Below are 12,541 nucleotides of genomic sequence, written 5' to 3' on the forward strand. Positions count from 1 at the left end.
AATTCGAACCCACGATAATGGAACAAAGCGAATTGAGGTGTCTTGAACGACTGGGAAACGCCTGCAACTTCAATAAAAGATACGCTTGGAACAAACTTAAATTTTGTCACACATCCCAGTTTCGTTGGTTGTTGGTTGGTTTGTTGTTAAACGCCGCACTGCAATATTCCAGCTATATGACGGCGGTCTGTAAATAATCGAGTCTGGACGAGGCAACGCAGTGATTAATATCATGAGCATCGATCCACGCAACTGGAATCGATGACATGCATCAACCAAGTCAGCGAGCCTGACCACCCGATCCCTTTAGCCGAAACTTACGACAAGCATAGTCGCCTTCTACGGCAAGCATGGGTTGCTGAAGACCTATTCTACCCCTGATCTTCACGGGTTCCAAAATATAAGTATATATATTCAACTAGAACGTTATAGACAGACGTAACGTAGACATTTCTTCGGAAAGAATTGTCTTTGCAGAAACAATTGTGAACAAACAGCAGTCACGTATACAAATTAACACTTTTATATGCGTGTACCCGAATAATAACGTTTTCCGTGACCAAAGATTAAAAATAATATCAGGTAGCCTGACTAAACGAGTCGTGCAAACCTGTTCAGGGATTACACTCGAAGTACGTGTTAATCCGACTGTAAACACGGATTCAAAGGATGTGTGGCAATACATTTCGTGCAGAAAACACGATAGAAATCTACAAAGAGAATGTATTTAGGTTTTGGGGAGAACAGAGAGCTTGCATTGGAATTTGGTTCTTTTCTATACACGACTGTAACTTCATATCAATAGTTTTACGTAAGTTGTTGTGTGTTTGTTGTCTCCAGCTATATGACGGCGGTCTGTAAATAATCGAGTCTAGACCAGTGATTGACATCATGAGCATCGACCTACGCAGCTGGGATACGTACGATGACATGCATCAACCAAGTCAGCGAGCCTGACCACCCGATATATATAAAAAAAAGCACAGTAAAGTTCTAACTCTCAGGCACAATATAGTAATAATTAAATAAGTGAAGTAAGATTGAACACAGTTTTAATTGGCTATATGTTACTACTTCATGTCCGTTATTCAGTTATGGCCTGATGAGACTCGTACGTGGTACGAGTTGAAAGCCCTAGCCTATTAAAACTGTGTTCAATCTTACTCCACTTATTTCATTATTACTATATTTTACTATATATATACAATCCAGCGAAGACACGGTGTAACAAATGACGAATCAGAGAATGGACAGAGAAGTATGTTGTATAATTGATAGACATACAGCATTCTATGCGGTGTTAAAGACTAAAACCTATCTATATGAGTGGATCTAATAAATTCAATCCTCGAATTTTTGGATGCCTATGATTCCTGAAAAAGAATATTCCAGCTATATGACGGCGGTCTGTAAATAATGTTGGTGAAACCCGAGATAATAATAATTAATAGTAAAATTAAGAGCGAATTTGGAAATTCGAACCCACGATAATGGAACAAAGCGAATTGTGGTGTCTTGAACGACTGAGAAACGCCTGCAACTTCAATAAAAGATACGCTTGGAACAAACTTAAATTTTGTCACACATCCCAGTTTGGTTGGTTGTTGGTTGGTTTGTTGTTAAACGCCGCACTGCAATATTCCAGCTATATGACGGCGGTCTGTAAATAATCGAGTCTGGACGAGGCAACGCAGTGATTAATATCATGAGCATCGATCCACGCAACTGGAATCGAAGACATGCATCAACCAAGTCAGCGAGCCTGACCACCCGATCCCTTTAGCCGAATCTTACGACAAGCATAGTCGCCTTCTACGGCAAGCATGGGTTGCTGAAGAACTATTCTACCCCTGATCTTCACGGGTTCCAAAATATAAGTATATATATTCAACTAGAACGTTATAGACAGACGTAACGTAGACATTTCTTCGGAAAGAATCGTCTTTGCAGAAAGAATTGTGAACAAACAGCAGTCACGTATACAAATTAACACTTTTATATGCGTGTACCCGATTAATAACGTTTTCCGTGACCAAAGATTAAAAATAATATTGAGGTAGCCTGACTAAATGAGTTGTGAAAACCTGTTCAGGGATTACACTCGAAGTACGTGTTAATCCGACTGTAAACACGTATTCAAAGGATGTGTGGCAATACATTTCGTGCAGAAAACACGATAGAAATCTACAAAGAGAATGTATTTAGGTTTTGGGGAGAACGGAGAGCTTGCATTGGAATTTGGCTCTTTTCTATATACGACTGTAACTTCATATCTATTGCGTCATAATGACCGATATGACGTCATAATGGTGGCTAGCGGTGTAGAAAGTTTGGCAATGCTTGCTTAGATGTCGTTATGGGTGCCCACCTTAGGTTAGTTGGTTTGTTGATTAACGCCGCACTCAGCAATATTCCAGCTATATGACGGCGGTCTGTAAATAATCGAGTCTGGACCAGACAAGCAAGTGGTTGAGCATCGATCCACGCAATTGGGATCGATGACATGCATCAACCAAGTCAGCGAGCCTGACCACCTGATCCCGTTATAGTCGCCTCTTACGACAAGCATGGGTTGCTGAAGACCTATTTTACCCCGGATATTCACGGGTCAGTGTGCCCACCTTATGTCAGCTGACCAGTTTACCGTGCTTAAATGCTTTCAAAGCCTGTCATATCTTCGAGTGAAGTATTACGGTGTAAACAAACTGCTTGAGCATATACAGCGCCATATTTTGTTTCAAAGCTGTTGTGGATGATTCTGTAATTCAGATCGACAACCCTCTCAAAACACTGGACCCATGTCGCTTCACTCCGCGTTTTATTTAGTCATGGTAAATTTAACATTTGAAACCTCACGCTGAGCGTTCGGTTCCAAATTCAATTAACCGCGGTTAAATTTACAGGTAAATTAGCTCTACATTGAAAACACAGCATGTTTATCTTCTAATTCTGTGTACTAGGTATCTGTTTCCCCAAGAGGAAACAATATGACTGGACCCGTTGACCTACCCCTTGTATCTGATACATATCCACGAGGAAACGCGGAAACAGGAGTTTCATAGTCAGTTACCTCCCTTACCTCGGGAGATATGACACAACTGAAGTATCTGACTTTTTCATTTATTTTTTTTTTCGTATATGAAGCTATACACACTTACCCAGTGTGCACGCCGGGATGTCATTTGTGTTTTTATACCTATGTAAAGGTAGATTAATATCGAACCCAATTCTTATAAATTAATAAGTCAACAATAATAACTTCACAGATTGAGTATTTGATCATTAACGCTGAAGACAGCAATAAGAGGTGAGTGAGTGAGTTGGGTTTAACGCCGCTTTTAACAGTATTCCAGTTACATCACGGCGTGTCAGCTTAATGTGGGAGGAAAGCCCGAAGTGATGCAGGTCTCAGACGTTTACCACTTCGGTGAAACCCACGAGCACGGGTATGGTGCTGACAAACCTAGAAACATAATCGGGGCGAACCGGGACTCGAACCCACAATCATAGGTTTCTGCACAGCGAATCGCGGCTCCCTTTAAGACCGGGCCACCATAGCCTCTCTCTACAACAATACGAAATCAGTGACATCGACCAGCGCAATAAGGCAACACATTGTTTATTTTATTTGATCTGTATGTTATCTATGTAGATGTGAAGTCGAGTTTGTTACATAATTCATTCATCTAATCATCAGCATTCCGGGATAGAATAGGTCTTCAGCAACCCATGCTTGCCGTAAAAGGTGACTATGCTTGTCGTAAAAGGTGACTATGCTTGTCGTAAAAGGCGACTAACGGATCGGGTGGTCAGGTTCGCTGACTTCGTTGATACATGTCATCGATCTCAATTGCGTTGATCGATGCTCATGATATCAATCACTGGATTGTCTGGTCCAGACTCGATTATTTACAGACCGCCGTCATATAGCTGGAATATTGCTGAGTGCGGCGTTAAACAACAAACCAACAACAATCTAATCATCAGCTATAATATTTCACAAATGTTTGATTTGAGAATGGTTAAATATATAATATTTAATTTCTTTACCTGAGGTCAGTTTTCACCAGTAAAAACGGGGCCGTTCTGGCAGGGCGTGTGTTGATCAGCAACCGTTCGTTCATCCATTGACTGGGCTTCTGCTAGAAAAAACTCGAGCAGCTAAAAGGATTAATACTGCTGCGTGAACAAATAGTGGAACCAGTTTGATTTATCAACACAAAAAGGGTTGATTATTAAAATCTTAATGAACTACGTACTTTCGACTATCAAACTTCGAGTGACTCTTCTGACAAGGGATGCGTTCACCAGTGTTCATCAAGGATAACTTGATGCAGTACCCGAAATATAACGAAGAAGAAGAAAATTATTTTATTATAGTGCCACCTGGTGTTTAAAAACAGTAAAAAACATTACACGTATACATACGTATGATATATAAAAACATCAGCCGACCCATGAAGGATCTATGAGGCACTTAAAATCATTAAATTATCCATTACATAAATTGGCAAGAATAATACACGAACATAATCGAAAGCACACACACACACACACACACACACACACACACACACGCACGCACGCACGCACACACACACACACATAAATATTACACACATTTCATTTTCAATCACACATGCAGTTCACCACATCCACTCAATATCACGTGCGCATACATCACATACAAACACTACCCACATACTCATCTATCACTCACAAAAACATACACATAACATAACGCATAAATGCCACCTTAGAACAAACGCAAATTGACTGCCAGAATTAGAAACACAAGAGCCATGCGAATTGCTATAACACACAACCATGCATGCATGCGTGAGTGAGTGAGTGAGAGAGTGATCAGTATTCCAGTTATATCACGGCGTGTCAGCATGATATCGGAAACCTGTTTGGCCTATACGACAGTTTCATCACAGAGATAAGCCTGATGGTTGGAATATAACCGACTCAACATCAAAGCCAGAAAAGGTCGACAAATGACACGCTGAAGATCTGTATCGCCATGTAGATATTTGATGTTGTTGATTACACGGATATATACATGTATATTACAGACCAATAACCGCAACATATATACCTGGTCTCAGATGTTTTATTATGCAGTGTGTAAAATAGTCTCGATACGAACACACGCGTTACTTTTGCTCTCAAGATTTGAGATTTTCTTAATTGTTTTTTTTTAAATAATTTCAAATATAGCACTTGCCACCACACACCAATCACAGACACTCAACGAGACGACACACGTGCAGGTGTGTGTATGAGTATAAAGGCCACATACCTACACCAGAAGATACATTGCACTTCATCACTTCCTTTTCAAAGTTACGCATTTAATGTAACCCGCCGTTGTCAAGCATTGCTATTCGTGATGTTCCAAATAAGAAAAAGTAATGTTTTCGTTTTGTAAAGTTCTGAATCTAGGTTGGAGTGTTTGGGAAATCGAAATAAATACGAAGTAGCAGTAGTAGTAGTAGCAGTAGTAGTAGTAGTAGTAGTAGTAGTAATAATAATGATGATGATGATAATAATAATATTAAAAACAACAACAATATTATTGTTGTTGTTGGGAAATCGAATTAGATACGAAGTAGTAGTAGTAGTAGTAATAATAATGATGATGATGATAATAATAATATTAAAAACAACAACAATATTATTGTTGTTGTTGGGAAATCGAATTAGATACGAAGTAGTAGTAGTAGTAGTAATAATAATGATGATGATGATAATAATAATATTAAAAACAACAACAATATTATTGTTGTTGTTGGGAAATCGAATTAGATACGAAGTAGTAGTAGTAGTAGTAGTAGTAGTAATAATAATAATGATGATGATGATAATAATAATATTAAAAACAACAACAATATTATTGTTGTTGTTGGGAAATCGAATTAGATACGAAGTAGTAGTAGTAGTAGTTATAATAATAATAATATATGAAATAATAATAATAATAATAACAACAATATTATTGTTGTTGTTGTTGTTGATGATCAACAATGTCAATTATTATTTGTATGTGGCCCAATAATTATCATTGTAATGTTCTACTTAGCAGACCATTAGCAGACCATTAGCAGACCATCTGTTCATCAATCCCACACCATGCATGTATTACGCCTGACAGCCCTTCTCGTATACTACAGGCATAGGACAATGTTGTGGGCATGTGATACCTGTTATTGCCACTAAATCATTTCATCGCGATGCATATGAATTGGTCTCATAAATGTAACAGGTCTTGTCATTTAATCTCAATGTTCTAATGACTATAATATGACGATGATATCAGAGTCCCAGTCGTAAAAGGAGTTAATTAAATGGCATCGCACTGGCCAGTTGGCTATATAAGCATAAAACGTCCTCATTCATTAAACATTGTATGTGATCGTTGCAATGGGGTCGTTGTCGTGTCTCGTTACGGTACTGATACTGCAGTGCATATGTAGTCTTGCCGCTGCTGTCGTCGTCACAACTAACTTGGGGGACGTGGAGGGGGTTCAGACAAACCGCTGCGAGAAGTTCCTTGGTATAAAATATGCTACTGCTGACAGGTGAGAGAGAGAGATAGAGAGAGAGAGAGAGGGGGAGAGAGAGAGAGAGAGACGCACACACGCTCTATATAAGGAAAGCCCGAAGTGATGCAGGTCTCAGACGTTTACCACTTCGGTGAAACCCACAAGCACGGGTATGGTGCTGACAAACCTAGAAACATAATCGGGCCAAACCGGGATTCGAACCCACAATCATAGGTTTCTGGCATGCCCAAGGGACGCAACTCTGAACAGCGAATCGCCTCAGACGACTGGCCCACCAGAGAGATAGGGAGGGGGGAAGTGAATGAGACGGACGGGGGGGGGGGGGGGGGGGGGGGGGGTACAATGACTGTTTTCAGCCTAGTAATGTAACTACAAATTTGATGAAACAATTGCAAATTGTATTAAAACATTACCTTAGTAGTATATGCTTTCACTTGCCCGCAAGTTTTTCATAACTCCTTATATGTTGGTACGGAGATATACCTTGTGTCTACCGGAAGATGAAGACTGTCCAATGTAACCATGACAGGACAACAGAGTTCACCGAAGCATATTGCACTGACGAGTAACGATAAGATTGTCATGTTATGGGTTAATGGGTGTTTGTTATAACAAATTAACCTTCACAGGTCGATATGAAAATACAAATAAAGTTGTATACATCAATAATAGAGAATTCTGCATTTTGGCCTCAAGAAGTTTACCCGTTTAACGAGGGAGTAAAATAAGGCCATATGATACCCAGTATTGAGAGAGGTTACAAGGTCACATGACATGTTCCAGGTTCGCCGACCCGGCCCCTTCTACATGGACGGGCGTTCTGAATGGCACCACGGTCGGACCGGCATGCTTCCAGTACTGCCCCGAGGACTCGGCGTTCATTTGTCAGGATGAGGTAGGTAGAGTTTATGGTGGGGTAGACTAACATCTAGTCTCTTGTCATCCCAATCAGCTTCCGTGGTTGTTTACCCTGTCCCATTAGTCATTCACTGGCTTCCAATTATCTTCATCAGCTCTCTGTGTCCATCAATCAATTTACTGTATTAACATTGATGTTAATAAGTATATATACCTATGTTGTTTAGCACTATCCATCACTTGCTTGATAAAGGTGTTAGGATCTACACCGAAACGTCGCACTAATTGTAATAAAGAAGTTATTCATCTATAGAACTTGTCTTACTTCATCACACCAACTTCAAAATGACACTGAAAGAAGGTAGTCTCTGAAATGAACATATCGTACAGAAAAATACAGTTGTTCAGTTATCTTAATAAAAATATAATAAAAGGGAGCCTAGTGACTCTCTTCATTTTCAGATACTGCAGTAATCTAGACTTGCCAAATATTATAGACTTGCATGGGCTGTATTTGATATATATTTGTATCAGGGTCTGTAAGACAGATTAATGGCGGGGCTATGATCCACACCCCGGTGTTTGGCATCGACGCTAATCAAGTGTATTATAAGTCCGTTCCATTTGGATAAATACTCTGGATTCATTGGACAATGGTGAAGTGACGTCACCATCACTATCTCTCTTATCTCTGTCATAGCACAATGTTCCCCTCGCTCACTGCTGTCATTTGATTGGACGTCTTATTTCAGCGTTGTGGCGCTTAATTTAGGCCCCGAACGAAACTAGGGCAATGACTGGGTCCAGGGTATTTATTGTAATAGAATGGAGATATAATACCCTGTATTGTCGAGGATGGGTACTTGGTAAAAATTCTGTGATGTGTGTAACACTGAGATATTGTATTTAATAGAATTAATGCAAGAACTAACATTAACTACTGGGCGGCATTTTGCAGAGCACATATCAACAATGATCGTTTAGCTCGTTTAGTACGGTATGTCTTAATAGACGTTTGTTTGGGCACTGGCGTATTGTAGCGTACCTGTACGAGTCTGACATATACTAGCACTAAACTGTTGCTTCCAAGCCTGAGCCAATTTACTTGAACTCCAATCGTTACAAAGACCTTTCTGTACTGTTACGCCTAGTTGTATCGATGGAACCTTTGACCTTTGACCGTGGTTGCCGAAATTTTTTATGCCACTCTTGAAAACGTAAGGTTTGTCATCCGATGAGAAAATCAGAATTTGATGACATGAAGTGATTTTTTTTTTTTTATATATATATATTCATAATTATGTATCCTGTATAGTTCTTTCATTTCAAGCATAACGGTGGATGTAGTTAATTGACCCAAGAATTCTCATCAACAGGTTTCTGAAGACTGTCTGTTTCTGAACGTGTTCCGACCTTTGAACCCTACTTCCGCCAGCCTCCCTGTGATGGTATGGATACATGGCGGCAACTTCGAGTACTTCAGCGGCGGAAGTGTTCTGTATGACGGCGAGGTCATCGTCTCCAGAGGGGATGTCATCTACGTCAGCATGAATTACCGTCTGGGTGAGAAACCATGACAACAGAGAGAAAGAGAGAGATACAGAGTGAGGGAGAGGGAGAGAGAGGCACACAGAGAGAGAGAGGGAGGGAGAGTGAGGGAGAGAGCGAGGGAGGGAGGGAGAGAGAGAGGGGAGAGAGGGACGGAGACAGAGGGGGGAGAGGGGGAGAGAGAGGAAGGGAGGGAGGGAGGGTGAAAGAGTGAGAGAGAGAGGGAGGGAGAGAGACAGAGAGACAGAGAGTGGGGGAGAGAGAGGGAGGGAGAGAGAGAGGGAGGGAGAGAGAGAGACAGAGAGTGGGGGAGAGAGAGTGAGGGAGAGGGGGAGAGAGAGGGAGGGAGGGAGAGAGAGAGAGGGGTGAATGGAGTCATACATTGAGACACAGAATGACGCACACACACATATACACACAAACACTGATAGAAAGACAGAGTTGAAATATTGCTCGTGTCGGATACGTTTCACCATGAAGAAGGATATTATTTCTTACAAAGGAACTATTGAAAGGCTTCCACACTCGTTAGGGACCGACCATTGGTATCTGTATTTTTCAGTTACATCTTGCAACAATGGTTATATTTTATTTAAGCAATTTTATTTTGGGGAACAGTCTGAAACATAATTACTATTTTCGAGAATATTCTGCCATAAACTGTTATTTCTGATTTGACACTTTGCATGAACAGGTCCATTTGGATTTCTGGCTCAAAGCGACGGCCAAACTGTTTATTCTGGTAACTATGGTATCAAGGACCAACGTGTGGCATTGCAGTGGATCCATGACAACATCATTGCTTTTGGCGGAAATCCAGAAAAGGTATGTATATCATAGGCATGCGGCGACATGTATACCTACCGAGTGTCTTTAGACATTCACTGTTTTCAGTGATCCACATAGTTTTCATCGTAATAAGGGCTTTGAAAAACCCGTGTAATCTGTTTTGGCGGATTTTATTTCTGATTTTTTCGCTGTGTAATGTCCACGTTAGAGTCTATATACGAGAAGTTCAGTGTGCGAATAACGGTGGCGTCACGACCAGTTCTGCGCTACAATAAACGCGTTAAGATTGGTTTGGTTGGTTGGTTTGTTGTTTAACGCCGCACTCAGCAATATTCCAGCTATATGACGGCGGTCTGTAAATAATCGAGTCTGGACCAGATAATCCAGTGATTGATATCATGAGCATGGATCCACGCAATTGGAATCGATTACATGCATCAACCAAGTCAGCGAGCCTGACCACCCGATTCCGTTAGTGGCCTTTTACGACAAGCATAGTCACCTTTTACGGCAAGCTTTGGTTGCTGAAGACCTATTCTACCCCGGATCTTCACGAGTCTGAACACCTCCGACCCTGCATGTTATAAACTGGAACGTTAAAGAGGGTTATTGTTCGGACTTCAGATCGTTACTGAAACGTAATTTCACGAGACTGACCTACATGTCACGGGTCAAACGCGTTTAGAAACGTGTATAAAACAGTGTTAGGCTTCGTAATAACCGATGTTTTTAAACGTAACTGCAATCTTTCGCATGTCTCCTTTTTCATTTTTTGTGTGTTTACAGGTGACGATCTTTGGAGACAGCGCAGGTGCGCAGTCCGTGGCAATTCATCTCACTTCCGGCAAAGCTGACAACCTTTTCAGTCGGGCTATTATGCACAGCGCCCCTTTCGGGATCCCGTTCAAAACTCCGGAAGAGGGAGCATATCAGGACTACCTCTTCTCGCAAAATCTCGGCTGCACCCAAGGGGACATGTCCTGCTACAAGTCGAAAACAGCAGATGAGATGCTGACCGCCTGGCAAGGCACATCCATCTACATTTCCACCAACCCTTACTTATCCCTGGAGTCCTGGGGCCCGGTCATTGACGGCGATGAGATCAAAGGAAGCCTCGTAGAACAGTTCGAGACCGTGACTCTTAGCAGCAAGGAGGTCATGATCGGGTCCACCTCTGAAGAATCCGTAGGAAGCATTTATGATTATTACACCAGTGCCGTGAACAAGACGGATTACTGGGCCGCCATGAGCTACTTCCAACCTAATGATTTCACACAAATCGTGGCTGACCAGTATCCCCCGGCCGCTGATGACAACCGCGAGAACCTGGTCAACTTCATGACCGACAGGTTATTTTTGTGCTCTGCGAGATACGTGGCTCAGAAGATCCGAGAGCATTCTCCGGTATGGTGGTTCATCTTCGACCAGCCTGTCCCCTTCCCCGAGTTTTGGGGGGATTCCGTGGACTGTGTGAACAGGGTCTGCCACCTGGCGGACGTCCCCTTCCTGTTCCGAGCCCCTGCTCGACTCGGCTTCCAAACAACCCCAGCAGACGAGAAGGTGTCAGAGCAGATGATCACATATTGGCTTAGCTTTGGTATCTACGGAACCCCCAATGCCCACTGGCAGGATCTCCCAGTACAATCGCCGTTCAGGCTAAGATCCAAAGATCTGCCGATGTGGTTGAAATTCCGCGCCATTGCCAACGGAGCTACCAAAAACATAAGGTTTACCGTGCCGGATCCAGTTATCGATATCAACAGGAATGATGCTAGATGCGATTATCTGGATGGGATCGGTTATGAGTAGCTCACCTGGAACCGAAGTCCGCTTTTTGTGTTAGCGCTACGACTATCGTAAGCATGGGCGATACGATTGTCATAGCACTAGTCTTCACTTAAACAGACAGCTCGAGTTAAAGTTAAATTAATATTGATTTTATTTTGTTGTTTATGATTTTATAAGGATTGAGTAATATTTGTTGGTAAATTATCCATGGGTAACTTTTATCGTGCTTCCACTACATGAGAAATTGTTAATTTCAGTCAGTAGGATTCTGGTAATAAATACTCATACGACATTGGAATTGTTTTGTTTGTTGTTAAACGCCCAAGTAGTCAAGCTAAGTGACGCCGGCCTGTATAAACTACTGTCTGCAACAGACAATCAAGTGATTGATATTATGAGCATCGATCGGGATACCATCATTTAACCAAGTCAGCTCGCCTGACCACCCGACCCATTCAGTCGCCTCTGACACCATGTACCACATCCCGGAATCACTACGAGATACGTGTCACGTATTCATCTCCCACAGTGCATAGTATGATATGTGTCACGTGTTCATCTCCCACAGTGCATGGTATGAGATATATGTCACATCTCCTACAATACCTGATATCAGACACACATCACCTGTTCACCTCCCAAAGTGCATGATATGAGCTATATGTCACATTTCCCAAAGGATTTGATATGAGATATATGTCACATCTCCCACAGGGTTTGATATGAGATATATGTCACCTCTCCGACAGAGCATGGTATGATATGTGTCACGTGTTCATCTCCCACAGTGCATGGTATGATATGTGTCACGTGTTCATCTCCCACAGTGCATGGTATGATATGTGTCACGTGTTCATCTCCCACAGTGCATGACATAAGATATATACCACATCTCCCACAGTGCATGATATGAGATACTAGTATATGTCACACCTCCCACAGTGCATGATATAAGATATATGTCAGATACCCGACAGTGCATGATATGA

At 41.7% G+C, this 12,541-nt stretch overlaps 1 protein-coding gene across 1 annotated transcript; it reads left to right on the plus strand.

Moving 5' to 3' along the window:
* Positions 1 to 6,426: 6,426 nt before the first annotated feature.
* On the plus strand, positions 6,427 to 11,573 carry LOC139446785 (para-nitrobenzyl esterase-like). The gene is made up of 5 exons (XM_071228113.1): positions 6,427 to 6,584; positions 7,353 to 7,464; positions 8,804 to 8,990; positions 9,670 to 9,800; positions 10,551 to 11,573. The coding sequence occupies exons 1-5, from the start codon at positions 6,427 to 6,429 to the stop codon at positions 11,571 to 11,573; spliced, it is 1,611 nt and encodes a 536-aa protein (XP_071084214.1).
* The last annotated feature ends 968 nt before the right edge of the window (positions 11,574 to 12,541 follow it).

The sequence above is a fragment of the Haliotis cracherodii genome, unplaced genomic scaffold (genome assembly GCF_022045235.1).
Source record: "Haliotis cracherodii isolate W230 unplaced genomic scaffold, xgHalCrac1.p SCAF_10, whole genome shotgun sequence".
Lineage (NCBI taxonomy): Eukaryota > Metazoa > Mollusca > Gastropoda > Lepetellida > Haliotidae > Haliotis > Haliotis cracherodii.

Coding starts and splice junctions, on each gene's coding strand:
- LOC139446785 (XM_071228113.1), top strand. CDS start 6,427: ATGGGGTCGTTGTCGTGTCTCGTTACGGTACTGATACTGCAGTGCATA. Junction 7,465..8,803: donor CGTTCATTTGTCAGGATGAG/GTAGGTAGAGTT, acceptor TCTCATCAACAG/GTTTCTGAAGACTGTCTGTT. Junction 9,801..10,550: donor TTGGCGGAAATCCAGAAAAG/GTATGTATATCA, acceptor GTGTGTTTACAG/GTGACGATCTTTGGAGACAG.